Genomic DNA, 26,919 nt, shown 5'->3' with positions numbered 1-26,919 from the left:
ACCAATTGCATATCACTTACACACACTGATTATACCTCATTTTCAAAATATATTCATTCAGCGATTATTTCCAAAAAAATGTTTTTAATGGAACAATTACGTCAAACATTGCCCCTAAATTAATTTTAACTCATGAAAGTATGAAAAGGCTTACAGTATCAAATGTAGTGCGACCTTACATACATAAAACACATGGCCATCGGGTTGAAAAATTTGCCTTCAGCCGGCACACTTACTTCATAATGCATGTATTCACACTTAGTGTTACTATAAATATTACACAGCACTGCAGATAGTCTCTGAGGACAGCCATATACTTAACAGGCAGGGAAAATTTATCCATTTAGTCAACATCAACGACACATGTAGCTAGTACTAGATGTTACACCTCGCAATTAATTCTCATAATAACATATAGGGTCATAAATCATAGACTGCATCTTGCAAGATTGCAATATTCGTTTTTTAGTGAATAATATGGCTGAAAAAAGTACGCAATATCTATAGGGAGCATGGATATCTTTTTCCTGTGAATAAAATTACTGTGATCATTTTTGGAGCAAAAATACATTCATCAAATTATTATATCTCAACTGCTTTTCCAAAGGCTGAACGAGTATTAAAATGAAAATTTGCACATTTTGAGATTTTCTTATCTGCTCCTACAGGATATTAAAGATTCTCGTGCCTATGAAAAATATTAATATGGGGAATTGAAAGACCACTCTAGAAACGGAAGTCACTGCAATAGCTTCACCTCTGTTGGAAAGGCTGTTGGTGATGATTTTGGAGTCGAATCCATCATGAGATTGCTTGTCTTTACACTGGGTAATGACATTTATGTATGTCAGCTGCTGTCTGTCTCATTGCAAATGCTGAACTTGCTACAAGTCATCTTTCATCGCAGCTCTGTTTTACGTTTTACTGTGGCTTTATATAAAGTTTCCGAATAGTTTCAAGATTTACGAGACAATCCGGAATACAAGCAGTGAAACTACAGACCTTCTGCAATTTTCCGACTGTTGGTTAACTTCTTCATTCTTTTTCATGAAGTGTAACTTCTAATAATTTGAAAGATTTTCACAAATACATGAGTACTTCAACACATCAACATGCATCAATAACTTCAATATCTGATCACAGCACCATGTATGGACTTACACCACAATACATTCATATCTAATGCCAAACCAGATCTCTCAAACACAATAACTGGGCATTTTTTTAAGGGAAAATAACTGATTTTCACCAGAGTTGATGAAAAAAATTTGATCTTGACATCTCTTCAGCTAGATTCATCCTCAAATTTCTCCCTAATATGAAAAGATCTGCGCAGATAAAAAACAAAGTATTGGTGAGAAAAGGTTTAATTCTGAAAATACAACCTCATGTCATATCTTCCACAAATGAATGGCCCCAGCTATTTAATGCAAATATCATACTGTTACATTTATCATGACACAGAAATGCATAGAAGGACCCACAATATGCAAATATACTAAATTAAAGGAGAAAACCTTGACACCAGTACTGTTCTAAGTCAATGCTTTTTACTGGCTTTTACTTGCTGTTCCTTGCTTTTATCTTGCTTTTTTAATTGTTTTCCATACACATTTCAAATTTGGCCATGTGTCCACCATTATAACAATATACCGGTATATCTACAGGCTGATATCTACTAATAAAAAGGTAGAAATACACAAATTCTGTCTAGATTCAACAACAAACTGACCCGGTTCCTTCAAAAAAGTGTTTTTCAAATTTGATAAATATTTGACCTTTGTTTGAACCCATTGTCTATAATTACCGTCTGCTGGCTAAGCCAACTATGAACTCAAATGATAATAAAGTCATTTAATGGTGTCAACATGTGAAGTATTAGGGCTGAGTTTAGCTAGCTACTAACACTGCATGCAGCAGACTACAGTTCTTTGAAGAGATACTGTTCACAAAAAGGACAAGATAAAATTCACTGATGCTTGACAGACGATAAGGCCAGCCTTTTATCACATCCTGGTCATTTATTTCATACCTTATACAATTAACTGCAGCTGCAAACACACCGGAATGAACTCACAGGATTATCTGGCTGTATTACTGAATAATAGCTTCGTGACAAAACTACCGTGCTGAGTCTATGCAGAGTTTAAATATCGCATTATGAAATGCAAAAAAACACACAAGTATGTAGCTAAATGAGAATACATGATAAATTGGACACATTTTTTCTGTCATAAAGTCCAAAGTTGATGGAATTTGGCGCCAATGACAAAGAAATTTAGGTATTTTCAAAAGTGAAAGATTTTAAAGTATATATTTTGATGCATTATGCTGAGAACTCTTACAGGGGGAGGTAAATATACTTAAATCCGTTAAGTAATACTAGTTTGTTTCCTTTCTACAATTTCATATGTTTACACCAATTTTATTTGCATGGTACCTATTAAAATATGTTCAGTGCATATAGGTGATCACAATCATAGATTTTTACCAAATATAGCAATACATGTACCGGTATGACAATGGCCGCTGCTCACAGCAATTTGATGAATTTTGCGTGTTTGCTTCTGTGTTTATTGCTGTAGTTTGTGGAGAACCGATTTTAATGTGACTTTTATACGGTAGTTTTCATTAAAACACCGGACCAGTTATGAAAAAGAGTAACATTTTCCCTGTTCTGTTGTCTTGCTAACCATTTCAGACAAACTTTCATTTTGATACATTACAGATGTCGTCATTTGAAATTAAAGTTGTACTAATGATGTTTCACTTTGTGATGTGATCATTCAAGCAGTATACTTACATTTGCCTTTCACTGCATAAAAAAATTCCATAATTCCTTACACAGTTTGCATCTATCACTTTATTAAGAGATCATTTCATCATAAGTGATTTAATTTTCACCGTTGTCTCTGAATAGCTCTGCATGGTTTCCATGGAGATTTCATCAAAGTGGTGATATTCGAGCTTGAAGGATGCGCTCATTTTTACTTTAACTTCAATAGGCTTTTATCATGAGATGCGGGGATATGAGTTTTCAGCTAGTCACGACAGCAATTGTGGACTGCTACATCATGCATCTTTTCAATTTCATTTGAAGATTAACTACTCTGGCAATATCACTCACACAAGACTGGAATCTACTCTAAAATTCACCATTGAAAGTCTGCGATGCATGTCTCATACACAGCACGCGTGTTGAACAACTTACAATAACTGAGCGATGTGGCTGGCCAACTTTTAGTGTGTTAACAAAAATTTATGAAATATTAGTGAACGAGTGTTACGATGAGGGGTTTACGCATACTGAAGAGTAGTAAATTGAGAGTAAGTCAGGCTATGTGAGATATAATCATAGAATACATATCTCACGACGGAAAGATATCGTTGTCGATCTATTCTCAATTTAAGGCAGAACGCACCTCAGGGTCAGATATTCAGACTCAAATTTTTTCAATACTTTACTGATATTCTTCTTAGGATTACTCATTTTGAAGACTGTGGAATGAACAAGGTTTTCATGCCTCATTTTTGCAAAATCAAAAATCCATTATTTTCCAGTAGAGTTAAAATCAGAATTTCAAATACAAATAAAATTTAGGTAACATTTTTCTCTTGTATCAAAATATGCATGGTGAAATTTGATTTTACTCTTGATTTTGAGGACAGAATGGTTTAAAGTTTCCTTGGTGAAAGTTCGGGCAAAAGTAGACATCTTTTAGTTTCACAATGCATACTACCGTAACAGGTATCTAAAGGCCATTGTCAGATGCTTAGTGCTTACACCCAATATCTGCATTCCTTCATTGCAGCTTCACATTTAACATTTGCATTGTACATGTCACATGAGAGAGATAAAATATTCAGACAATATCACCAAGGAGAGCTTGGAGAATTCTTTCAAATCATTAATTATGCAGATTGGGACATTAATATGCACGAAACATCTGGTATATGAAAAGGTTGATCCTTTTGAAAAGAAGCTTCGATGTGCCACAGTTTTCATCAATAAATCTAGTATCTTTCCTTTTTGAGATGCAAAAATGACAAGGTGGTTTTAAGACTTAATCATAGGAATGTGGTGATACGATCTCGTGAGAATTGGCAAAAAGAGGCGTTGACTACATCTGCACAGAAAAGTTACATTGCATTTGGCAAAATTACAGTAAAATATGTAATGTAGTCATGCAATGGATAAAATGTATCAAAGTCATTTGTGTCAACAATGTTTCCTGGTAAGAACTATTGCAAGAACAGTCTCTTTCTTGGCTTGCTATTACTTTCATGCATGTCTCAATGGCTTGGATGAAGACATGCATGGCTAGAAATGGTGATTGAAAACATAAAAAAATAAAATAAACCTACATTTGTGCTGGGCCGGTGGATCGACATGGCTGCTTCCCTGTCCCATATCTACCGGTACACAGGTAAGAGCACTATACCAGAGGCAGATCCCCACACTATGTAGTTGAAAACCAGTGAGACTAGCAACAATGAAAGGCGGTTATGTAGAGCTGTCTGCCTAATTTGAAAATATTAGCAGAGAGTGGCAGACACACTATCAATTGCCAGGGCAAATAGATGGTCCATGAGCACAGAGTCGCAGGCTCTGTGATTACATAGCGTTGTCCAAATATAACAGTTAGCCAGCTCACAAGCTGCCAAAAATAGATGTGTAAAATAGCGTAACAGCACACACAGAGTACTGCTTTTAGGTTTTTATCAATATCAATTGTGTTGAGGCAAGCGAGTCTGAGCCTCACATGACATCATTATTCAAATTAGAAATTCCTCTTAGCCTATCAGTTGCAGCCTGCAAATTTTAAACTCTAGCCCAAACATATGCTTATTTTCATGTGTGTGTGTCTTTGCCGTCTTTGGAGGTTCTTAGAATGCATTAGAATTTGCCAGATAACAGTGACTCTGTACCGATGGTGTCTTATCTGTGTCTCTGTGACGTCTGAAATATGCTTCCTTTGCAACTTTTCAACGTGGATGCACAACCCTAAAATAAACATTTTCAATCTAGCAATGTGTCCAATACGAATTTTCAACTTGTATTTATGTTTTTAAAATTCCTGAACTGGAAAAAAATTCTCCACTGTAAGATGTCATATCATATATTATTACAATAATGTAGAAATCATGGCAATGTACGACTATTATGTAAGTCTACTAATCTCTATGCTTAATAATATAGATTAAAATTTGACAGATGAATATTCATCAGTCATCCATCAGGTTGCTCTAGTGTGTTTGCTTTTTGTACAATTACACCATTAAAGATTATCACTGTGAAAATTAGAAATAAAAGCTGCATGGATTAAGCAAATTAGGTTTCCTCCATACATAAATTACCACTCAGACCAAAAATATTGACGTGTTCCATTTTTGTCAATATATCATGAATTTTTACTTTTGGCAATCATAGTCCGCAATTGCTTCAAAATATTGTTTATCTTTTGATTGTATCATACATCATTTGCACCAAATGTTATTTAACTCGGCTTCGAATTAAATTAAATGGAGCCATATTCTGATAACTTTTTATACAACATGCCGTCATTGTTCATTTCTGATTTACAAGCTGATATCAAAAGACAAACTTTATGGAACATACATTCAGCTTTTTGATTTAAAGTATTTTTGCATAATAATAGATTCAATTAAACTTTTTGTCAAAATTAATTGTACACTTTATTTCAATATATAAGGTCATTCAGTCACCTTAACATCTTCCAGATCAGTCTATGACCTTTGCATATTGTAGGTTACCTTGGCCTTCAAAGTCATATAATGACCTTAACATTAAGGTCAGTTTATACTTGTCACCTGGGCATTTCAGGTCATTCAGTCACCTTTGCACTATGGGTCATTCAGTCATCTTTGCACTATAGGTCATTCGGTCATCTTTGCACTATAGGTCATTTGGTCATCTTTGTGCAATGGGTCAATTAGTCACCTTTAAATTTCAGGTCTCTAAAGAACAATTTATGCTAATTCACATCAGAAAGGAGACATGGCTAAGAATCAAGCATCCCAGCACAAACATGGATTATTTTTAAGATATAAAAATAAAAGTTAATCCCTATCAAGTTGATGTGAAATTTTACGAAGTCAATTAATTTTCAGAATGTTTCAATATCCAATGAATTTTCATAGTTTGGTAATATGGCACAACTGCATGTAACACAATTAATTTACACAAAGTATACAAACACATGGATCCTTTAAATGTTTCTGTATCACGTCAGATCAGCAGACTTCTAGATGGTTTAAATTTACTCTCTTGTCATCCATCTTAAGCTAGTAAAAGAGGTATTACAAAAATTAGAGGTCTTTGTTAACAGTGAAAATGTTTCTACTTGTTGTCTAAGAGAGAAGATTTTAAGAGATTACAGGGGTATAGAATTTACCTGTCACTGACAAAATCCATTTACTCTGCATAAACTTGATACGAGTTTGTTGAAAGCAAATCTGCCTGATGGTAATTCAGTTTGTTACATGGCAGATTCACTCAACAGCTGCATTCTCTTAGCTGTAGGGTCAGTCGTATTGCGATTGCATTTCGGATCAGTGACCGGCGCAGAGCGCCAGACGAAAATGCAATATTGAAATCACCGCTTCTAATAGGGTTGAAGCCAATGTGTATAATCACCATTAGTATAAACTTAATTTACTTTGCCTTCACAAAAAAATGGCTATTTTTATTCATAACAAGCTGTAACAACATCATCATCAAAGAGCTTGAGGTGAAAATCTCCTCTGGGCTGGGTCATATAGTCTTGCATTTCTGAATTTCATGAGCCAGTTCAGTCGTGGCTGTCTGCTTTAGATCAAATTTCTGCACGATACATTAGGAATGAAAGGATGCTCTGATATTTGACAGAAAAAAAAAAGCTAAAAATTCAATGATACAGCTGAGGACATGGCACATGCTACAGTTACAATGTACAACAAAGTCATCATGGTGAAAAACTCATCTTTGCCACAGAAATATGTATGTTACTTTTCTCAAACTACTCCTCGCTCAGCAGACTTGTTTATCAGCAGAATCACTAAAGACAAAGTGGTGAGATTTTCAAGTAGACGACAACATTTCTTATTGCTTTCACACACAATTACCGTCAAACACTCTGAAATACTGCAAGTGACTAACATAAATATCCAAGGGCAATCAACATAGACACATTCAAATGATTGCACTAGCACTACCATGGCAGCATTGCCACTCTCTTCAAAGCACTGGCTGTACCGGTACATATAGTAAGGTCACTGCAATTCTACTCTTACATCATTTCCGTGAGTTTCATTCTGGTAAATTATTTCTTGTGTAAATTATGACACAGTGGAGACTTAATAGAATCCATGATTGGCCATCATTTTAGTATATTTTCAACTAGAGTAAGGTCCAACTGTTGATCTATTTTAAATCTTTTTCAGAGTTCAGTAATCATTATATTTTTGAGGAAGTTTAATGAGCTCATAATATTAGCACAGAGGCATTTACACTGTACATAATCCAGGATATGCACAGATGTTTAAAACTGGTCTACCATAAATGATGTGTCATAAAACTTACTAGCAATTGTCTTGTCAATTTAATACAGCAAAATCATGATGAAATGATTTTTAATTTCAGATGATCGCCTATTAAAGTCATGCTGTATTGAAAGTTATAGTAATTCCACTATAATCAATACTACAACAAACATACAATATTTTAACGATTGAATTTATATTTTATATAATGTATTGCATACACCGTTTGACAAATTAGTTATTTCCAGGGAATTCATACAACAAAGTCAATGTTTCAAGAAAAGATTAGCAAACTACAAAAAGCTTATTTCAGGAAAAAATTCATGAAAATTTTTCCGGAATGCAACTGGTCATCCATTGACACAAGAAAGATTGTAAAAGATTTTGTCAAATTCCTATAACAGAAGATAACAAAACAGTCACCCTGTGAGTTAAGCTTAATTGTGAGAGATATAACAGTGATGAGAAATAAAAAAAATACCGTCAAGGACACTATGTGCTCACATTCGGTTTGAATTGGTCCATTCGAGAAATATTTAAACCAGGAAAAACAAGAATGACAAAAGCAAATAAGGTCTCCAACTTAGGTACTGGAGGTCATCTTTAGGAACATGCATATCAACTTCTATAGCAATGGGAGAAGCAGATCCTAAATACATAAGCAAATGTCAATAACAAAAAACAGAGAAGGCTTGATAAAAAGAAAAGGTGGGAGTGGGCAAAAAATGCACAAGGGATCTGGTAAAAAAGTAATGCTACATCATTGATCTTCTAAACCCTACCCCCTCCTGCATATCAAATGTTCCACCCCTTGGTATTACATAAGACCAAATGACAGGAAGTACATTTACAACCTTGGAGATTTTTAATTAATGCCATGAGTGTTATCATTCTAATGTAAACAGCACTTAAGTTAGTTACAGATAGTGAAATGCCTTCCACTGTGGGTGGTGATTACAACATCTGGAAATATCCTGGATCCAAATTTCTCATCAGTTTTTGTATGTCTTACATAGAAAAGTTGCAAAAATTGGTCCAAAATGAAAAAAATCACCTCAGCTTTGTTTTCTGGATCAAATTTTCCTACAAATTGGTATCAAATATGACAAAATTATGTTCACAGCCTTCAAAATTGTCTCACAACATATCCTGGGTTAGTATAGGTCATTTAAGGTCACAAACTGAGAAAAGTACCTAAAATATACAAATTTTGGGGTTTCCCAACACTTTGAGCAGAAAATTTATCTAATAACATCTTTCATGACTTTATACCAAATTACAAAGCTATCAAACAAGGGACTTTATACCAAATTACAAGCTATCAAACAAGTAATGTTGAGATAAAGTTTTCTTGACCAAAAATGACAATATTGTCTTAAAATACAATTTTTTATATTTCAGGACAATTTCCACATATCTAACTATTGTCATCTCTGTACGTCTGTGTACGAAATATGAAAGCTGTCTGTCCAGGGGTTTTAAAAAGGAAACACTGTCTAAGATTTTTTGACAAAAAATGACAAAATTGCACAAAAATAGTAATTTTCCCAATTTTGTCATAATTTCAACAAATTAGAAGAGTAACACCCTTGCAAAGAGACAATCCAAATTTGAGAGCGATTGGGCCGGCGGTTTTAGAGTTGAAGAATTTTTACTGAAAATGAGAAAATCACAAAAAATTTCAGCAAAAATACAAAATTAAGGATATCTTCACAATATTCATAAAACTGTATAAGGTTAACCTAAGGTACTTGCACACAAATTTTCAAAGCAATCAAAAAAGTTATTAATTCTTAACCATTTTCACATTTGTAAGCTCATTGCATAATTTTGGCAATGCAGACTTCATTTGAACAAAATCCCATCTATAGCCCAGGATGCATCCATACACCAAATACCAAGCTGAAACGTGCAGCGGTTTGCGTGTTTTTGATGTTGACGGACATACTGTACATACGTACATACATACATACATACATACATACATACATACACACATACATACAGACGCCATCGACTTCAGCCTATACGATAAACTCACATTGGTAAAACTAAATGTGAGCTAAAAATCAAATTATCAAACCCAATGACTGTTTCATTGATGACATCTCCATTGCTACACTGAAACATTCATACTCAGCAATTGTCGAGTTGGAAATTTGCATACAGATGGCAATCCCAACCTTTGTGAACATCAATCCCGCTTGCAACGATGAAATAGACCCTTTCTGATGAGAAGTTATACTGCCATAGGCAACATCTCACCAGCTAATCATCTAACAGCTTGGAAATCCTCAACATACCTAGAAGGGTTAGATGTGAAGGCAGCCTAGCCATCTACCGTAATTACACATCTTCACTGAGTTCATATCGACACTATTATCATTCATAATGGCATAAAACAACAACAGCCATTTTACAACCAGCATATATCTTAAATTTTTGGCCACAAGTTTACATAGCACTATCTAAAATGTCAATATTCAGTATTGAATAACGAAATGCAAAAAGAATACTGTTTATTTTATGTATAAATGTTATTACATCTAATTAAAAAATTACAATAATGATGCATTAGGTGTTTAGTGGTTCTTAAATTTTGGATAGTTCAAAGAGGGGATGATACTCCATCATAAATTTTGCATAAATTGATCGGCCGACCAAATGGGTTTTCATTTTATGATTAATTACCTGCTAACATTTTGGCTCTTTGTGCACATTTATGAATTTCATTTAGGTCCTTTGTGCCAGCGTGGTAAGCATTGTAATTTTGTGTCATATTGGCATTTCCGTATTTGGATACAGAGGAGTTTACGCTATATTTACACAATGTAGACACTGTCTTTTGTTATTCATCCATATTTTGTTGCTTTTTAATACTTACCTTTTTTGTATTCTAGGTTTGATATACAGGCAAGTTGCCCGTTTTGAATACCATGCCATATTTGGACATTGTATAAATCGCCAGTCCACTCAAAGCAACACGACCATATTTGGAAACGGTCAGACTCATTTACCTGTTGACTGTATAACACACTGTAGCTGTTCTTTGAGAATATGAGGAATCTACCATATTTAAATTAACATCAGATCTGACAAAATTCATCTCAGGAAAAAATTTGGTTCATTTCTGTCCGTTCAAATTTAAACATTCTATTCATTTCAACAGTAATCAGGGCATTTGTATGCACAGCAAGATCTGAAGATTTTTAATGCCTTGTTCTGTGTGTGTACTAGCAAATGTAGCAATGGTTTCTGGGTGACACCTTACTGCATTTGCACAATAGAGTTGTACTTTAAACACATCTCTGATGAATATTTTCTGCCGATGAACAAATTGAAATCATTCTGGATCAAAAATAGTCTCACTTATGTTATAGAAAAAATGCTTGTTACACAAATGAACCGACAGTGCAGGCTAATGCTATAGAAATGAGTGTCTTACAAATAGACTTTTAGTACACCCGATTTTCAAAGCCAACTGAGCATAGTACATGCTAGCAAGAAACGTGATCATGTCCAGGTGATTAGTATGCATGGCCAAGCATTGATCTTTTTGCCGTCTCTGCATCATAGCTCTATTAACGCACGCTCAAATTACAACCTTCTTTTGCTTCTGTCTATATGGATTGAAGCGCTATGCTGTAAAACGGCAGCGTCCCTTAGCAAGGCATCATCAATAACCTTCAATTGATATTCTCTTCGTGTCAGATAAACTCTGTTTTTGTATTTCATCTTTTAATGATATGGTCAATATTGAATATTCACCTGATATTATTTTATGGCTGAGCAGAGAACAATTATCAGTATTTTCATTATCTTCATCCCAAATTCAACCAAAAAACAAAAAATTTATAGCTTCAGGGACTTCTGGACAGACGTATCTACCTAGGCTGGTGCTATTTTGCTTTATGTTTAGGAATATACTCATTGAACAGATTCTGACTGCTTCTACTTCATTTTTCTGGCTCCTTGTAAGTTGTACGATGGCTTTGGTTTTACCTTGCAACTGGGGATCCAAAGCTGCCCTTACTTGATTAATTTTACCTGCAAGAAACTCTTTGTGCAGAGATGTTATCACCAAATTAATGTGAAATTCAGATGCTGTCATCAAACCAATGTCAAATATATTATTACAATTTTCAGATGATGGTTACTGGCTACAATTTACATACGTCTAAAAACAAAATCTGTTCTCCTTTTGTTGAAAATGACAACCAATTAATAAATGTTTTCACGACTAAGTGAATGTACTTTCATAGTGTTTAATATTAGACCTAAGAATATTCTTCATTGATAATGACTCATTATAAATTGATTTTGATACCCTAACATTGCTAATCAATATGCTCAGTAAGAATGAATACATTTATTTGGAAAATTGAGCATTAGATCAATGTCCTTTGGGAAGACTACAAGAAAATACAAATAAACAAATATATCCCTTCTCTGTAATGGTATTAGAAGTGATAAACATTCCAAGTTTGCATTTAAAGAGGCACTCCCATTTGGTAACATTTTTAAAATACATTTTTTTAATGCCAATGGTCGATATTTGACGTGGCAACTGCGCGTGGATCGCGAGATATCGATAAAAATATGTCATTTCCCAAGCGTATTTTTCACATCCCGAAGTTTTACGATGGTTTCTGATTATGACGCGATATCCCCGAAGGTTGTTGTTGTGCTGATTGACGATGTTCTAGGGAGTCCATAATAAGTTCGAACGACGCAATTTTACCTCCACTGCGAAGACTTTATATACAGCGTTATGCCTTTACTACAGGTCAGTTTTTGAAAACTTCTTCTTAGCTTTTGTCGTTTTCATTATTCTAAATCAGTTGTATTATATTTTTAACCAATACCACATAAACATCAGTTTTTACGTGTAAAATATAAGCCGCCTCCGATGACTACATTTTGTCGTCTGCCACACAGTACGTGTGGTTCGCCGCGCGCAAGGTTTGCGTCTACTGGTATGCATACCACGCGGTGGCCGCTATGTATCAACCGCACGTAACTGGGCTAGTCACTTATGCGAATTCTGGTGGAATCAGCAAAAATTGTTTTTTGTTTTTTCACCAAGTCAGTAAGACTCAGCTTTCTCCCACGGAGCATGACCGATCACCGACGCAAGTGGTACTGTGGCGTACAGCAGCGTCAGTGTAGACTCGTACTCCGTAGCTTAGTTGATAATGGCCCCAGTGCCGAACGTTCAATGTTCGGAAGCTGAATTTAGGTGGGCCACCGAATTCAAACTTTTACTTTTTGGAGACATGTTTTCATCGATATCTCACGATCCGCGCGCAGTTGCCACGTCAAATATCGACCGTTGGCACTAAAAAAATGTTTTAAAAATGTTACCAAGTGGGAGTGCCACTTTAATACCTTGTTGCTTGTTTCCATATATTATTCAACTGGGCAGAAAAAAAAACAAACAAACAGTTCTTAACATGGAAAAGTGATGTTTATCATTTGTTTGTTTGTTTGTGGGGTTATTCATTGTTTTCTCCAGGATGTGGGAATATGTAATCCCCTATCTAATCAAAATCCCCCCTTCAATCAATCACAAATGCCTGATATGCCACCATCTCCAATGAGGTTTGAAATTATTAATTTACACAGGGTATTTAAAGTAGCATTCTACTTCATGATTATTGTTTTTGATGTAAAAACATCATATTGTTGATTTAATCCAAAATCTAGTCACAGTAAAGTGATGCAAGCTTCCTATTTGTAGAAGAATGTGATTAAGCTGTAAGAATGTCTTTAATTTGATATTTGATCTACGCTATAGCCATGATTTGCTAATATACATTGATCAGAATCTTAATTTGCATAACTTAAATTTGCATATTTTTTTATAGTCCTCCTCAATCAGGACCAAATCCCCTCCCTTTGTGAGAGAAACCTGAAGGAAAGCACTGGTAATTCAGACCAGTACTGTTCTAAAAGTTCTACCATATTAGCTGTGATTTTTAATGTATTTTTTAGTTTTGTTTTGTGTAGTGCATACTTTCTTGTACTCAAATCATATTGAAACGACAACTGATCAACATGTCAGCATATCTTGTACTTGTGTCAGGTCCAGCGTCATTGTTAGCATCTGAATTTGAGTCTAGAACAGAATTCACTGAATGTTCCATATTGTGCACAGTGCTTTACATTGGCAAGATTAATACCGTATTTTGTATTACAACATACTTTAAAGAGAAGAAGAACAAAATCTACTTGTGTACAAGAATAAAAAAAATCAATAAAATATGATACAAATTTACAGATGTTGTCTTTTTAACTTTGAACATTGATTTATTAATTGATTTGTTAATTGATTTGTTAATGATATTCTAGTTATAGCACATTTTCCAGATCAAAAGCCACCGTTGAACGTAACAACATGCAATTGTTTTTCTAAAGTAACATCTCAATTTAAATCACTAACATAGAATTTTAAAATGACACATCCTTGTGTTAGCTCACACTATACCGTAGTTCTGACAAAACTATTCCTACGCCATGCATGGAACATATTTTTTACAACAAACTGATCAGTTGAATAAGGTAACTAATTGTAACAATGTCTTCTGAAATACTTCCAACAAATGAATGATCTGTATTTCTGGATTTTTTCAGAGTCAAAATCAAAGAAATTACAAAGATATACCGGTATATTCATACATCACGACGATAATGTTTTTATAAGACTGCAAGAGATTAACAGTGAACCCTACAGTCTAAAAGCCAATGCTCATATGCGTTACACTCAACCTTTCACTTATCTTTACAACAAATATGATGATTTGGTTTGTTTATAAACTGAGTCATGTATGAAACCAGTCACTGCCAAGCAACCCTACTAATCATGGGTGAATAAGCAAACTTTATTTGTTTCAACACTGTGGCATTTATGTTGAATGAAAATATTCTGCAATGATGGGGAGATAGGTCTGAAGTAATTCTTGATTAAAATTAAGTATCATTCTCCATATAAGATGTAAATATTTAAAATTCAATTTAAATCATAGTCATAAGCAACACAGCGCCCACACTGAACAATTTTACGAATTAACACAATCCTATAAGGGTCCAGTTGTATCCGATAGCCATGGGAGGGCCCCTTAAGGAAACAATCATTTTCATAACAAAAAATTGACCCCATTGTTCTTCAGGTGTACCATATCATATATTATACCTGCTTCAATGGAGTACACATACATGCACATGTACATCACACGGATCGTATAATGTTCCACTTCTGTATACTGTTCTCACAGCCTTATTTTGTGAAAAAAAAAGAAAATTCAATTTTCTACCTCTGACTCAGTGATGAGAATGGTTGCACTTTTGAATTTGAAATGAAAGTTAAGTCGATATCAGGGTGGGATGTTATTTGCTTTTCTCTAATATAAACGGAGCAGGTATCCGTAATTTTTATTCTTGATAATAAAATTGGATACTTAAAAATATTGCCCAAAGCAAAGTCTAAACAAGAGTTGTAAACAATTAATTTCAGGTTGTTACTATCTTAAATTTGATACCTAAGTTGCACCTCAAGAATATAGACCCCATTGTTAGTGAGTGTTCCTGTTCAATGTTTCAAATACACAGTTTTTTTATCTATTTTCCAGAACATAATGAAACACTGGGTACTTGAAACAGCTTGCAGACAAAAAGCCTGCATTATTTTTGGATGTTAGAATTCATGTATAGACTTAAAATGTAATTATCAATGATAACAATAATGCACATCACATGCACATACTTTGTTCAAAACAATGGTTGAAAAACGATCCTAAAATTTTTGTTTTAAAGTTACAGCAACAGCCATCAATGCATTTTCATGGCCTGGAGAACGGTAAGCCATCAACATAAATGTTGATAATCACCCAAAATGCTGCTGGCGTGTTGCGTGAGAATTGGTTGGTAGGTCATAGACAGCTTTGCATGGAAGCTTTTCAGGATAACAGAATACCAGACTGTATGTGTACACAACATCTTAAGGGAGCCCGTAGGTAAATGTCACCGCACACAAGTGTTGAGCCTTCTTTCATACACGAGATAAAAGCTGCAAAGAAAATGGCGTGGCAAGTTGGCAACAACCTCTTCATATTCTGCTTGTTTTTTGAAAAATGATGTCACGATGGCATGCTCATCAAACTTACATTTTATCCTGCTGAACTTGTTCATGTGTATTTAAAAGTCGCACATTGATTTAATAAGTCCATTCAAGTACAACGCAATACACAACATCACATTTCCATTAACATTGACTTGTCTATTGTTCCAGCTAAATAATAGCTCTTCAATCAAGTACAGTAGGTCTGTGTTATATTATAAATCCATCCAGTCTCAATTATTTTGTCCTTATGCATGCTGTATGCGACATCAATCTTCATCCAGGCTGGTTATCTCACTAAAAGCATGCTTTCTACAAACAGTAACGCAGCACAATAAAAAATGCAACCTGCTTGTTTTTGCTAAGACCTTCATTTACGATTCACTGACATAAATCATCATTATCTTTACAGGAGTTGGTCATAGCCTGAACAAGAAACACATCTTTAGTGATCAAAATCCACACTCTGGAGACTGTCTGACTCAGATGAATATTTATCTGTAAACTGCAGATCATCATAATCAGACATGACATGTCATTGTGATTCAATCTTACTGTAAGAATCTGTTCTCTTGGTGACACCTTGTTCCAGGTTTATTTTGAACTATTTCTCTGTACTTTGGACTTGTGAGATCAATGTTTGAAGGGAATCCGCGAAAGGAACAGTTAAAGTCGACACCTTGTTCTGGAGTTACTTTGAACATTTTCTCTGTGCTGTGGTTGGCGAGATCGAGCCATGTGTGACGCAGTGAAAATCACTCTATCTTGATAATCTTGGATCTCATCTTTATAAGGATTTAGCTAAGATTTCAACACTGGGACTATAACTCCTGTGTTTCACTAAACGGAATTGACATGTCAAGGAATCATTCACTTTGGTAGATCTATATAACCATGAGACGTTGCACATGAACATCAACAGACACGTTACCTCTATAGAAAAGTACAGCCGTTCACAACTGTTTCTGCCAGGTGTTGGAGATAACGGCATTATACTCCTTCAATACTGAAACTTGAATATCAATGAGAACTTGACTGACTTCAACCCTTTATGTGCAGTTTTCTTTTGTGAAGTTCTAATTTTGTCATGAAAAATAGGGAATTTTCTATATTTCATGCTGACAGGGTGTAAAACATCTCCATTGTATCAGACTGAGGTGTACTGGTAGTTTACATCAGTTCTGTATCTGTCAATCTACATATCTGTGTATTTCATGTATCTGCATGTATCAACATTTCTTGCATATCTCACGTATATCTACATCTATCATTATATATACAATCTTCATTCCTAAATGATACAAGTCATAATATAACAGACACAGATACACAGACAGACAAACAGACAGATAGACGCTCACATGTACACACATATACACACAAATACATACCGGTATAATGAAAAAAAATAAAAATAAATCAAGTATAATAATACATAGACACAGACAAATGTATGTGTTTGTGTGTGAGTGTGTATATATACACACACACACACACACACACACATATATATATATATATATATATATATATACCAGTATGAATAAGATACTTTAGGACTTAAGGACATAATAAAAGTTTTGTGTTCTTTGAAAACTGCTGAAGAGCTTCATTGTATATAATATCTCTTGAGAATCACAGAAAGGTCAACCAGGTGTTGAACATCACAGTATTCAGTGTAGCTCATTATTTTTGAACAAAACCTGTCAAGGGTACTCAGACAATTACATGTTGGAAATGTATGCTGTGAGACACCACACCTTTGTGCACAACCTACACTTTCCTCAGCAAAAAAATTGCCAAAGGGCTTTGGGATTGAATTTTGTGGCATTGGTTTCCATGGCAACTGATGGACCGGAAAATCTTGTCAATTTATGGGGATCTCAAGGTAGTGTTGTTTACAATTAGAGAAAATAATCGATATATCTTGTTACAAAGGCATGATGGGACCACACATGCAGGCAGAAACAAATAATTACCCTCTCACAAAAAATGAACAATGTCTGGAATAGAAATGAACAATAACTTCTTGACTGATTTCTTTTGCATCCATTTTTGCAGCTCTCGTCAAGTCTCCAGTGAAACTTCATGTATTCTTACTTCCCAGTTTTTCTTTCAGGTAATTAGGAACGATATTGCAACGTGATACGTGGATTTTGCGGCATTATCAACAAGACGGCAAAAATCAGTATAAGCCCTAGTACAGGATGCATTACTGTAACCATGGCCCCGGTTTGTGGCGGTATAATGCAACATATCACAGACATCTGACATTCTCAGCTTTATACCATCTTAATAGCTCTATCTCTCTAACGAAGAAACCGAAAATTTAGAACACAGTCACCTGCTCTTATTTGAAAATACATTGAACACAAATTGATGAATAACTGCTCAGAGTTTTGTTTCATAGATGTAATTCAGCACAGACATGTAATTCTCACAAGACATTGAAGAAATGAAATGTTGGTGGCTTGCTGGTGGCACACTACAACTACCGGTACCGGCGGTAGGATATCTTGAAAATTTGCCTTGGATTGTGATGGATTGACAGCCAAGAACAATATGACAGGAGAAAGCTAATAATACTTGAACAATTACATAAATCTTTATCAAATAAACTTGGTGGGGGAGTACATGTCGTCCTAAAAACTCCTTTCCTAACCGTGATACTGTAAGATTTGAAAGGGGCAGCCAACAAAGCTGTTTGTGCAAAAAGCTATTCAAAACGATGTCTTGGCAAGTGAGTGGGAGGGCAATTTCTTTTACGTATCAGGGCACAGAATTACACAGGCAGGGAAATTTCATTCTCATGTTCAGCATACAACTTGAAAGACACTGACTGGGTGAGCAGGGAGAATGATTCCATCATTTTCTGGAGTTTGCTGATGGGAAGGGGAATGGGAAGAAGGCAGTTTTTGTAACTGAGAAGAGAAGAAAGCAGGAAGATTTCCTGGTAGGTAGAGGGGAGGGAAAAATTTTTAATTTACAGGAGGGGGGGAGGGGGGGAGGCAGTTACAAAGAGCTATTATTTTCCCTACAAATTGTAATTTTTTCTGAATACGTTAGAGTTGCATATTTACACATAAAAACTCTGCTTTCAATTTTTCGGCTGGAGGGTTGTCCAAGATTTTATTCTTCACTTACAGTCATCATCTGAAAATCTATCAAAAGCAAATGGAAACATCTGGGGTAAAATCAATGCATACAAATGCCAGATATGCTGCAAATTACACGCAATTTTTTTACAGGTTAGGAAAATACCTCTAAGTTGACAATTTTTTTTCCAGTAGCTTGCACATGTTGTATGTGCTTTGGATTCACGGAAGAATTTAGTGACGATATCACCAAATCAGTAGCACCTTGAGATTCAAGTGAAAAGTCAAAGTAATTTTCAGTTTGTGAAATTAACTTCAAGTTAATCAAGCATTTATGATTACACTACCAGTAATTTTCAAAAGCTCCACAACAAACCCTGTGACATGTATTTACATCGCACCAGAGAAGCAATACTGTAGATTATGTCTGCAGGCTATTTACTTTGTAAAAATCAAAGGAAATCCTCTACCATTCACTGAGTCCATTCCTAAGCCACTGATATCTTCTTAGGTTAGATTTCCGGAAATGTGTTTGCCATAATGATTCCAAGACAGGCATTCTGACAATCGGTTACATTAAATCACAACTTGGATTAGCCAGTTTCAATTTTACTCAAAATCTCTTTTCACTATTTACATATACATTTGCCTATAAGCACTTCAGTGTGCTTTATGGAAAACAGACAGTTGGAATGTAATAAATTGTAGTAGTGAAAGCGGTAAGTTATAAAAATAAAAAAAAACAACAAAAAACCTGCATCCGATTCAATCCATATTTATTTCCGACGCCAATAGAAAATCGTTGATTGTACAACTAGACAATTTGTTGACAATATGACTGAACCACTTTCTCCATTGGCATAGAACTGAAATGCACGACAGCATCACCTGCTGCTTTAGAAATAAAATTTCAGAAAGTTTCCATTCTGCATTAAAACACAGTAAAAAAACAGAAAAAAAGATTCAGCTGGAGAGTGCACACTGACTGTGATGTTATTTGCTATTCTGTGCACTGACTAGGGGAGAGACTGGAAATCTGTGATGAGGACATGTGGAATGTATGAGAGTCTGGAGATTGCAACATAAAGAAATACATCAATAGCTGTCTACTGATAAGACATTCTAATGAACAGCTGTTTTCTTATCAGTCCAATAGTTCTATACAAGCCATCAATATAGCCATCTCCATGACAAATTGATTTTCACTCCCACAGAATTCAATTTTTTTGGAACTTCCACAATGATAATTGATATTTTTAGCAGTCATTGAATAGAGGACTTAAATTTTGAAACTCTTAGCATTTTTAATGTAAATTTGCAGAGATGAGACGTGTGAGTAGCACAAATCAAAAATAGTGTCACTGACACTGTGTTCCCATTTTGATCACAATCTCCCAGTACACATAATATATATTATATGTAGTGGTGTTTTAAACATGTCCACAACAATAAGGATATAAAGTTTTGTTCAGACTTTCCTAAAGTAAACATCCTCTTGAAAATACCTCTTGTGAATCAAAAATAAAAATCAGAAGTCATCATGTAGGTTTTGGTAAAAGAGAAACCAATTGTCTAAAATTTACTACTGTTTCTAATTCAAAATGGCCGCTGTACCAATGTTACCTCTACGAGGTAATTAAATATTCCATTTTCACAAAACAAGATAGTGAAAACTTTCTTTACTCCAGAAGCTTCACCTTGAGTCCATTCTACGGTAGTAGCATTCAAACATGTCCTAAAGGATTATTCTACCTTGAAACTGAAAGATAATTGTATGATTTTTAGACGGGTAATCTATGTTGTTTAAAGAAATATACCGTACAATGAGATGACTGCAGGAAATGGGAAAAGCATAAACTATTCACTCGTAACTAAACACATATAGGAACAATTTTTTACTAAAAAGCAGAAAATGAGTAAAAATTCACCGGACACTTGACAATATACCAATTGGATATGGTCCTAAGATCATGCACCTATGACAAAATGGGAGCTCAGCTTATGACACCGATAGTCAGGCATTAAGGAAGGTTGTAATAAGTTCTGCAGATGTTACAAAAGTTTTCAAAAGAAAGAATTATGATACAATGCTTGTAAATCATCGTAAAATAGTTGATGTCAGGTCAACTTTTTCAGTCAATTGTAACGGTAGGTTACACATACACAATTTAAGTTGATTTAATGAGGAACAAAGTATTCAAGCAATTTATTCATGTCCATAACCAAGCCCTTCCACCCCCCCCCCCCACCCACCCCCCACATTTACCTGCATATGAATCAACCCGCCCTTTTGAAAATGATGAGGATGTACAGGTATCAAGGTCTGACAGTACAAGGATTACAGCCTAGCTAACGTGACTGTACATTTCAATGATCTTCAACCACTTTTTATGGTGTACTCCTAATAATGTATAGTGCATGATTTCAGACTTATGAATGGCCCCAGTCATAGGAAGTCATTATCATAAATTTCATTTCACAATCATACGATCCTTGCATATTTTGAACTCATTTTTTAGGAAATTGACCATTATATATGCTCCCTGGGATATGTTGAAATATCCAGTATTTACTTGGACTATCCAGGTTGTATGTTATAGTTAAATGCATTTTAATTTTTTAATGAATAGATCTGGAAAAAATTAATGTATCAACAATAAAAAAAATAGCTGTACTCTTACAGGCTGTGTTGATGAGTCCATAAACTGGTTATTTAAACTATCGTTAAAGAGTATGAGAAGAATCTACAGTCACAAGATGAGACATACATACTGAAAAATTGTGAAAACTGGGAGTTAATTGCAGGTTTAAGTCAAGCTGTGTGCAGTGTCTGGGGAGCAAACAATTGCAAAAGAGTTTCTTTCTAACCTTTAAAAGTGCATGTTTTCCTAAACAAACTAGAGTCTAGGATAAATTTGTATTTCCCTCATAGTCGCCCTGGGAATATTCATGACTTACATGTACCTGTTGATTGCCATGGCAATAATTTTCAACTGACATATAGCTGTTGGGATGACATTACTGATGTGAATTTCAATGAACAAAAACGAACGACAACTGTTTGTAGACCTGAAAGAGACCTGTATCAAAATCGAACACACCTGACGGTCAATACTCGTAAGTTAATTACTCTGGATAAGAACTACTCAACTGGGGGATTATCAGTCAGATTTATAGTAAACCCCATGAGGTTCTGTAACCTATTTCTAACCCAGATTATGCAGATGGGGTTCCATGCACAGATTTTCTACAAGACCTCTTCCGCATAGTCTGTCTGGTTTTGCCAATTTGATCTCAGGACATGCAATTTCTGAACACTAATCGATTAGATCTCTCAAGGGAACCTACCATCATTAAAATTCTGCATCTTTTTTCAACAGAATAAATTGCCAAAAACATATACACATTGCGATTGACATTGAAAGTTCCATTAGTTGCAACTTTTAATGAATTTGCCACTATTTTTGTTCTGTTGTGAAATAAAAGCTTCTTGTTCTACTCCCAAAATCATGTTGAAATACAGAGTATTTAAATTGTCAACACAGCTTCTATGTAGTTATTGACAGCTGAATCAGATCACTGGTAAACTAATCTTTGAATTAAAAATTTTGAAAAAGTTCAGCTATGGTGAGATACTAACAAACTTTTCCTAAGTACATATCAATTTCATGTGGAATTTCACATTAAAAACATGTGTTATGTTTTTTAGGAAATACAAACCTTTATGGTTATAAAGTTTTTCTCATACTTTACGTAAGCAAACCTAAAAACATTTTCTGTAATGGGACAATCATAATGAACATTTCTGGATTTGGACATGTGTTATGTTTTTTAGGAAATACAAACCTTTATGGTTATAAAGTTTTTCTCATACTTTACGTAAGCAAACCTAAAAACATTTTCTGTAATTGGACAAAAATATCATGCGTCATAATATCCTAACGAACATTTCTGGATTTGAAAAGCAAATGTTTAAAATTCATCAAAATTTGAAATTCAAAATGGATGCCATTCTCTGTGTTGACTCAACTTCAATTGTAGTGGAAAAAATCAGATTTATCTATTTTTTACGAACACAAGGAGGTGAAACTGAATTTTCTACTTTACATTTCAAATTGTCGTCACCCAAATTGTCACCTTGCAAAGAATTGTAATATTTTGAGAGTTGAAAAATCTCTCTCTGGGGTTAACAATCTGTTTCATCTCAAAAGAAGCAATGTAATCAGTGAAATTTACGGTCTTCTTTAATTTGGTACACAATCCCCATCCTGTATGTATAAGTGAACACCTGTGCACCAATTAACTTCACTGCATGGTCTCCAAGACAAGGTCAGGGACCGTGAATAATTGAAACATGTTCATTGCAATCACTTTATTTGACCTCAAAACCTCTCCATTCCAAGACGGTGTGAAATGAAAGTGTACAAATCTAACCATGACATTGGGATTTGAACTTCCTTCATGTACAAGAAATCACTGAAATAGGTGTCAGAAGTGCGAATTGCAGATATATATAATTTGAACAACAACCATTAAAAAAATCTGAAAAAAATTGCAACAAAATTTTCCATGGTGTACCCATGGCATATATTTACTAGGAATTTGTGCTTGATAATCAAAATAAGAGTTTCAACTCCTTCCCCTGATCAGAATGACTTGCATTCGTCATGCATACGTTTTACATGTAATTATCAACATCCCATTACTGAGTGACTTTGCTATGATAAATGACAGTCACACATCATAAATGTGGAATGAAAAACATGTGGAGATGAACTAGCAAGAGGATGGTTATCATACAGGACAATAAAAGCCGAAACAAATCACAAATAATATTGTTCATCTCATGCGATTCATCATTAAGTCCACTTAGACACTGATTTGTGTCTTGTTCAGCGACAATCGCTTCACATTAAAAGGGAAGAAAGAGATTAAGTAATCACCAGACACAAAAATTGCAAACTTGTTGTGCATATTTTCACACCCTTCTAGCAATGTTTTCTTTTAAAACTTGAAGGAAAGTGTAAAAGGCCAGTGGTGAAGTACCCTGTAAAAAGTTGGGTGACTCCCTAGAGTCACATTACTTCTCAACAAGGGCAAGAAGTCACAGCATTTCATGGAAAACCTTGGAAGCGTGATGTCAAAGCAAGGAAAACCTTGATGAGATCTTTTTTAACTATGTGATGCTGGAATCCTGGATATGCACAGAGTTATCAATTCAGTATTTTTCATTGGCAGTATGGGAATACACAGCATCAAAATTTTGCCTCAGTCTGATTTTCAATTTAGGTCTGGTTTTAAATATATATCACATACTGGTTATGATTAATCAGCAATATAATTCATACATCACCATTAAAACATACGCTGAGCATCAAAGGGTGCTTGAATTGAAATCCCAACTTTAAATCCTAAAATCTTGAAATTCAGAGTTGTGAGAAGCATGAGACTGAGTTACAAGACGAATTTCAAAAATGAACAACTAACTTGTAAAGCTTGGCAAGGGTAAGACACTCTTAAGTAAGACTGAGTAATTCATTTACATTCTGAAATGTTTTTTTCATCTGAAATAATTTTCTTTTTTTCTGCAATACGTTAGAGGAATGCAGTCATTGGTACTGAGCTCAAAGGTCGTATGGGACCCATACGACCAATGTAAATACTGTATCCAAGGTACAATGGTGATTGATGAAAGTTAAAACATGTCTGTCATAATCTACATCGTATAATTTAAATGTTGCAGCTATGATGATGAGGTGCACCTAGATATTGTGCACGAAATACATTGTTTGTAAACGAGAAACTCACACAGGCGCAGTTTCTACAACTGTCTCCCTTTAATATTGCATTCATTTTTGATGTCATACATAAAATCGTAAGATCAAGTTGCTTGTGAAAACCTCTACCGAAGATATCAAGTACAAATGCAAGGAATGGATTAACTAGAACAGCACATGAGAGCTTCGTGTTCACGCAAGAGGATAATAAACCAAAATTACCAAGGTTTCTCATTATGTTTCACTTTGCATCAAAAACCTGACTGGGAAACATTAGTAACAAAACTCCATGACATCATAACACAGTGATGAGTACATGGAGTAAATCATGCCACAATAAAAAATATGTACAGGTACGTGTTCCAGGAGCGTGGCTCTCAAACATGGTCGGTCTGTTGACAACTTACGTGTATCTTTTACTATTTCATTGTTTTGATTGATGAGAACTGTAGAAAACAGCTGTAAATGTAAACCACTGCATTTGCTTTTTCATAAATCTTTGAAACATTTTTGATAGATCATAGGAAATAAAGTTATTTAGAATACCAGAAACATTTTTTTCTTGGCCTCAATGACTATTTTATCCATACAGTATGTTACTCTCAGGGAAGTTCACTCATTTGGCTTCTGAGAAAAATTGCACGAGGAAATGGTATATTACTTGGGAAATTAGCTCCTGTACCCTATACAGCACTGGTGAAGTTTAACAAGTTTTTTTTCGTTTCAAAATCCAACATGGAAGTCATAAAAGTCATGTTCTAGCTTACACTCACAGGTATTATTGTGGATATTAGCGTTGAAATTGCCCTTGGAAAATGCTGGTTTGTCATAATATTTCAAAAATTCTCTAAAGCTCCTTTGAAGGGGCACGTAGCTGTAAGTTTTGATGATTTTTCACCAATTTTGTTTTAATGTGAAGTACAGTTTCTTGTTCTACTCCTCAAAGCATGTTAAGATACACAGTATTTAGCTAGTCAACTCGGCCTGCAAATGTGTTGACTACATATCATTGACAGGTGAATTCTGATCCAGATAAGAATTTAATTATGAAGAATAACAGTGCATTTTACAAAAATAGGGCCAAAGTCCCTGAAGCTACTATAGACATGGATACAAAATTAAGTATTTCCTGACTGTATGAAATCATCTCACTAAGGTCATCCTAGGGACATGTAAACCAAATATTAAAGCTGTCTGACCAGCAGTTTTGAAAAAACAAGCGACTCAACAGTTGACAGAGCTCTGCTGTGTTATGTAGAGAATAACCTTTTGTGACACATGTATTGATGAAGGTGGACATCTTTGATAGCTCATTTCAGGATGGCCTGACCAAAAATGGAAAAAAATTCCGTAAAAATACAGATTTGCATATTTCATCAGACTATATTAGTCTACAATAGCAAATAAACGAGAGTTAATTAAGTTCTAATTAAAGTAAACAAGACTTGCTTAAATCAAGATTTACGTCATAAAAAACAGCATATCTGTCAGGTTATAAAGAATCTTGAGCTGAGCTGGTTATCTTTTAATATCAGTAGTTTCATCCTATTAACCAAGCACATTTTAACTTTCACATTAACATTGTAAGTAAGTTCTGTTGAATAAGTTGAGACTGTACGTACTCAGAGAAAGCACACTAAAGAGACAAATGTTTGAAACTTAAGAAGTTCAAGGTCATCAAAAGCATTATAAGGAATCATGTTACACTTTCATTGCATTGTTTACACAGATTGCATAATTGCTATAAATAGCACATGAGGAATCTTACAGCCTAGCTTTACCATAAAAACCCTATCACTTTGACCACTCTTTTAATTGACCACTCTATTTTTTTGCTCCAAAAGTAATCTTATTTTATCCTTACCAAGTCAACCATGTATGGAAATTAGAACTTTCTCTATCTCTATTTGTTTAACCACCCTATCATGACAAACTATTATGAGCAATTTCTTTTAGATAACATAAATGGTGGTTCAGAATATATCAAAGTTGGGATTCAGGAAAGTTGCCTTTACATGTTTTAATCCTCAATTCACTATGAACTGTCAAAAAAAGTTTAACTTTCTGATAATTCCACACTAAAATTTTGGCTTTGATGATTTCCTAATTAATTCAATTATTTAAAAACATATTAATTATTTTTTTCCGGGTGAATTGATAGGGTTTTTACAGTACAAGAATTACATACAATGTAAGTCAAACTTTGACCAAAAATGACAAAAAATTCCTTAAAAATACACATTTGCATATTTCATCACAATTTGAACAAATCTAAGTTGGGTTATCCCTAGGGACCTGTATACCAAATAACAAAGCTGTCTGACCAGCGGTTATGAAGAAGAAGATTTTTTACCAAAAACACCTTTTTGGCATTAATTTGCCTATTTTC

At 34.6% G+C, this 26,919-nt stretch overlaps 1 protein-coding gene across 3 annotated transcripts in view; it reads right to left on the bottom strand.

Annotated features, from left to right (window-relative positions):
* The window catches only part of LOC139114683 (inactive phospholipase C-like protein 2), a 140,797-nt gene that overhangs the window by 54,747 nt on the left and 59,131 nt on the right, over positions 1-26,919 (bottom strand). The window contains exon 1 of one of the 3 annotated variants that reach the window (XM_070676554.1): positions 4,366-4,739. The exons of the other annotated variants lie outside the window; for them this stretch is intronic. Coding sequence (XP_070532655.1) covers positions 4,366-4,411 — 46 coding nt within the window. The 5' untranslated portion in view covers positions 4,412-4,739. Of the gene's footprint in view, positions 1-4,365; positions 4,740-26,919 lie in introns of those variants that run through there. 3 annotated transcript variants of the gene reach the window in all.

Source organism: Ptychodera flava, chromosome 16, assembly GCF_041260155.1.
Source record: "Ptychodera flava strain L36383 chromosome 16, AS_Pfla_20210202, whole genome shotgun sequence".
In the NCBI taxonomy this organism is placed as follows: domain Eukaryota; kingdom Metazoa; phylum Hemichordata; class Enteropneusta; family Ptychoderidae; genus Ptychodera; species Ptychodera flava.
This window is presented reverse-complemented; position numbering and strand designations above follow the sequence as displayed.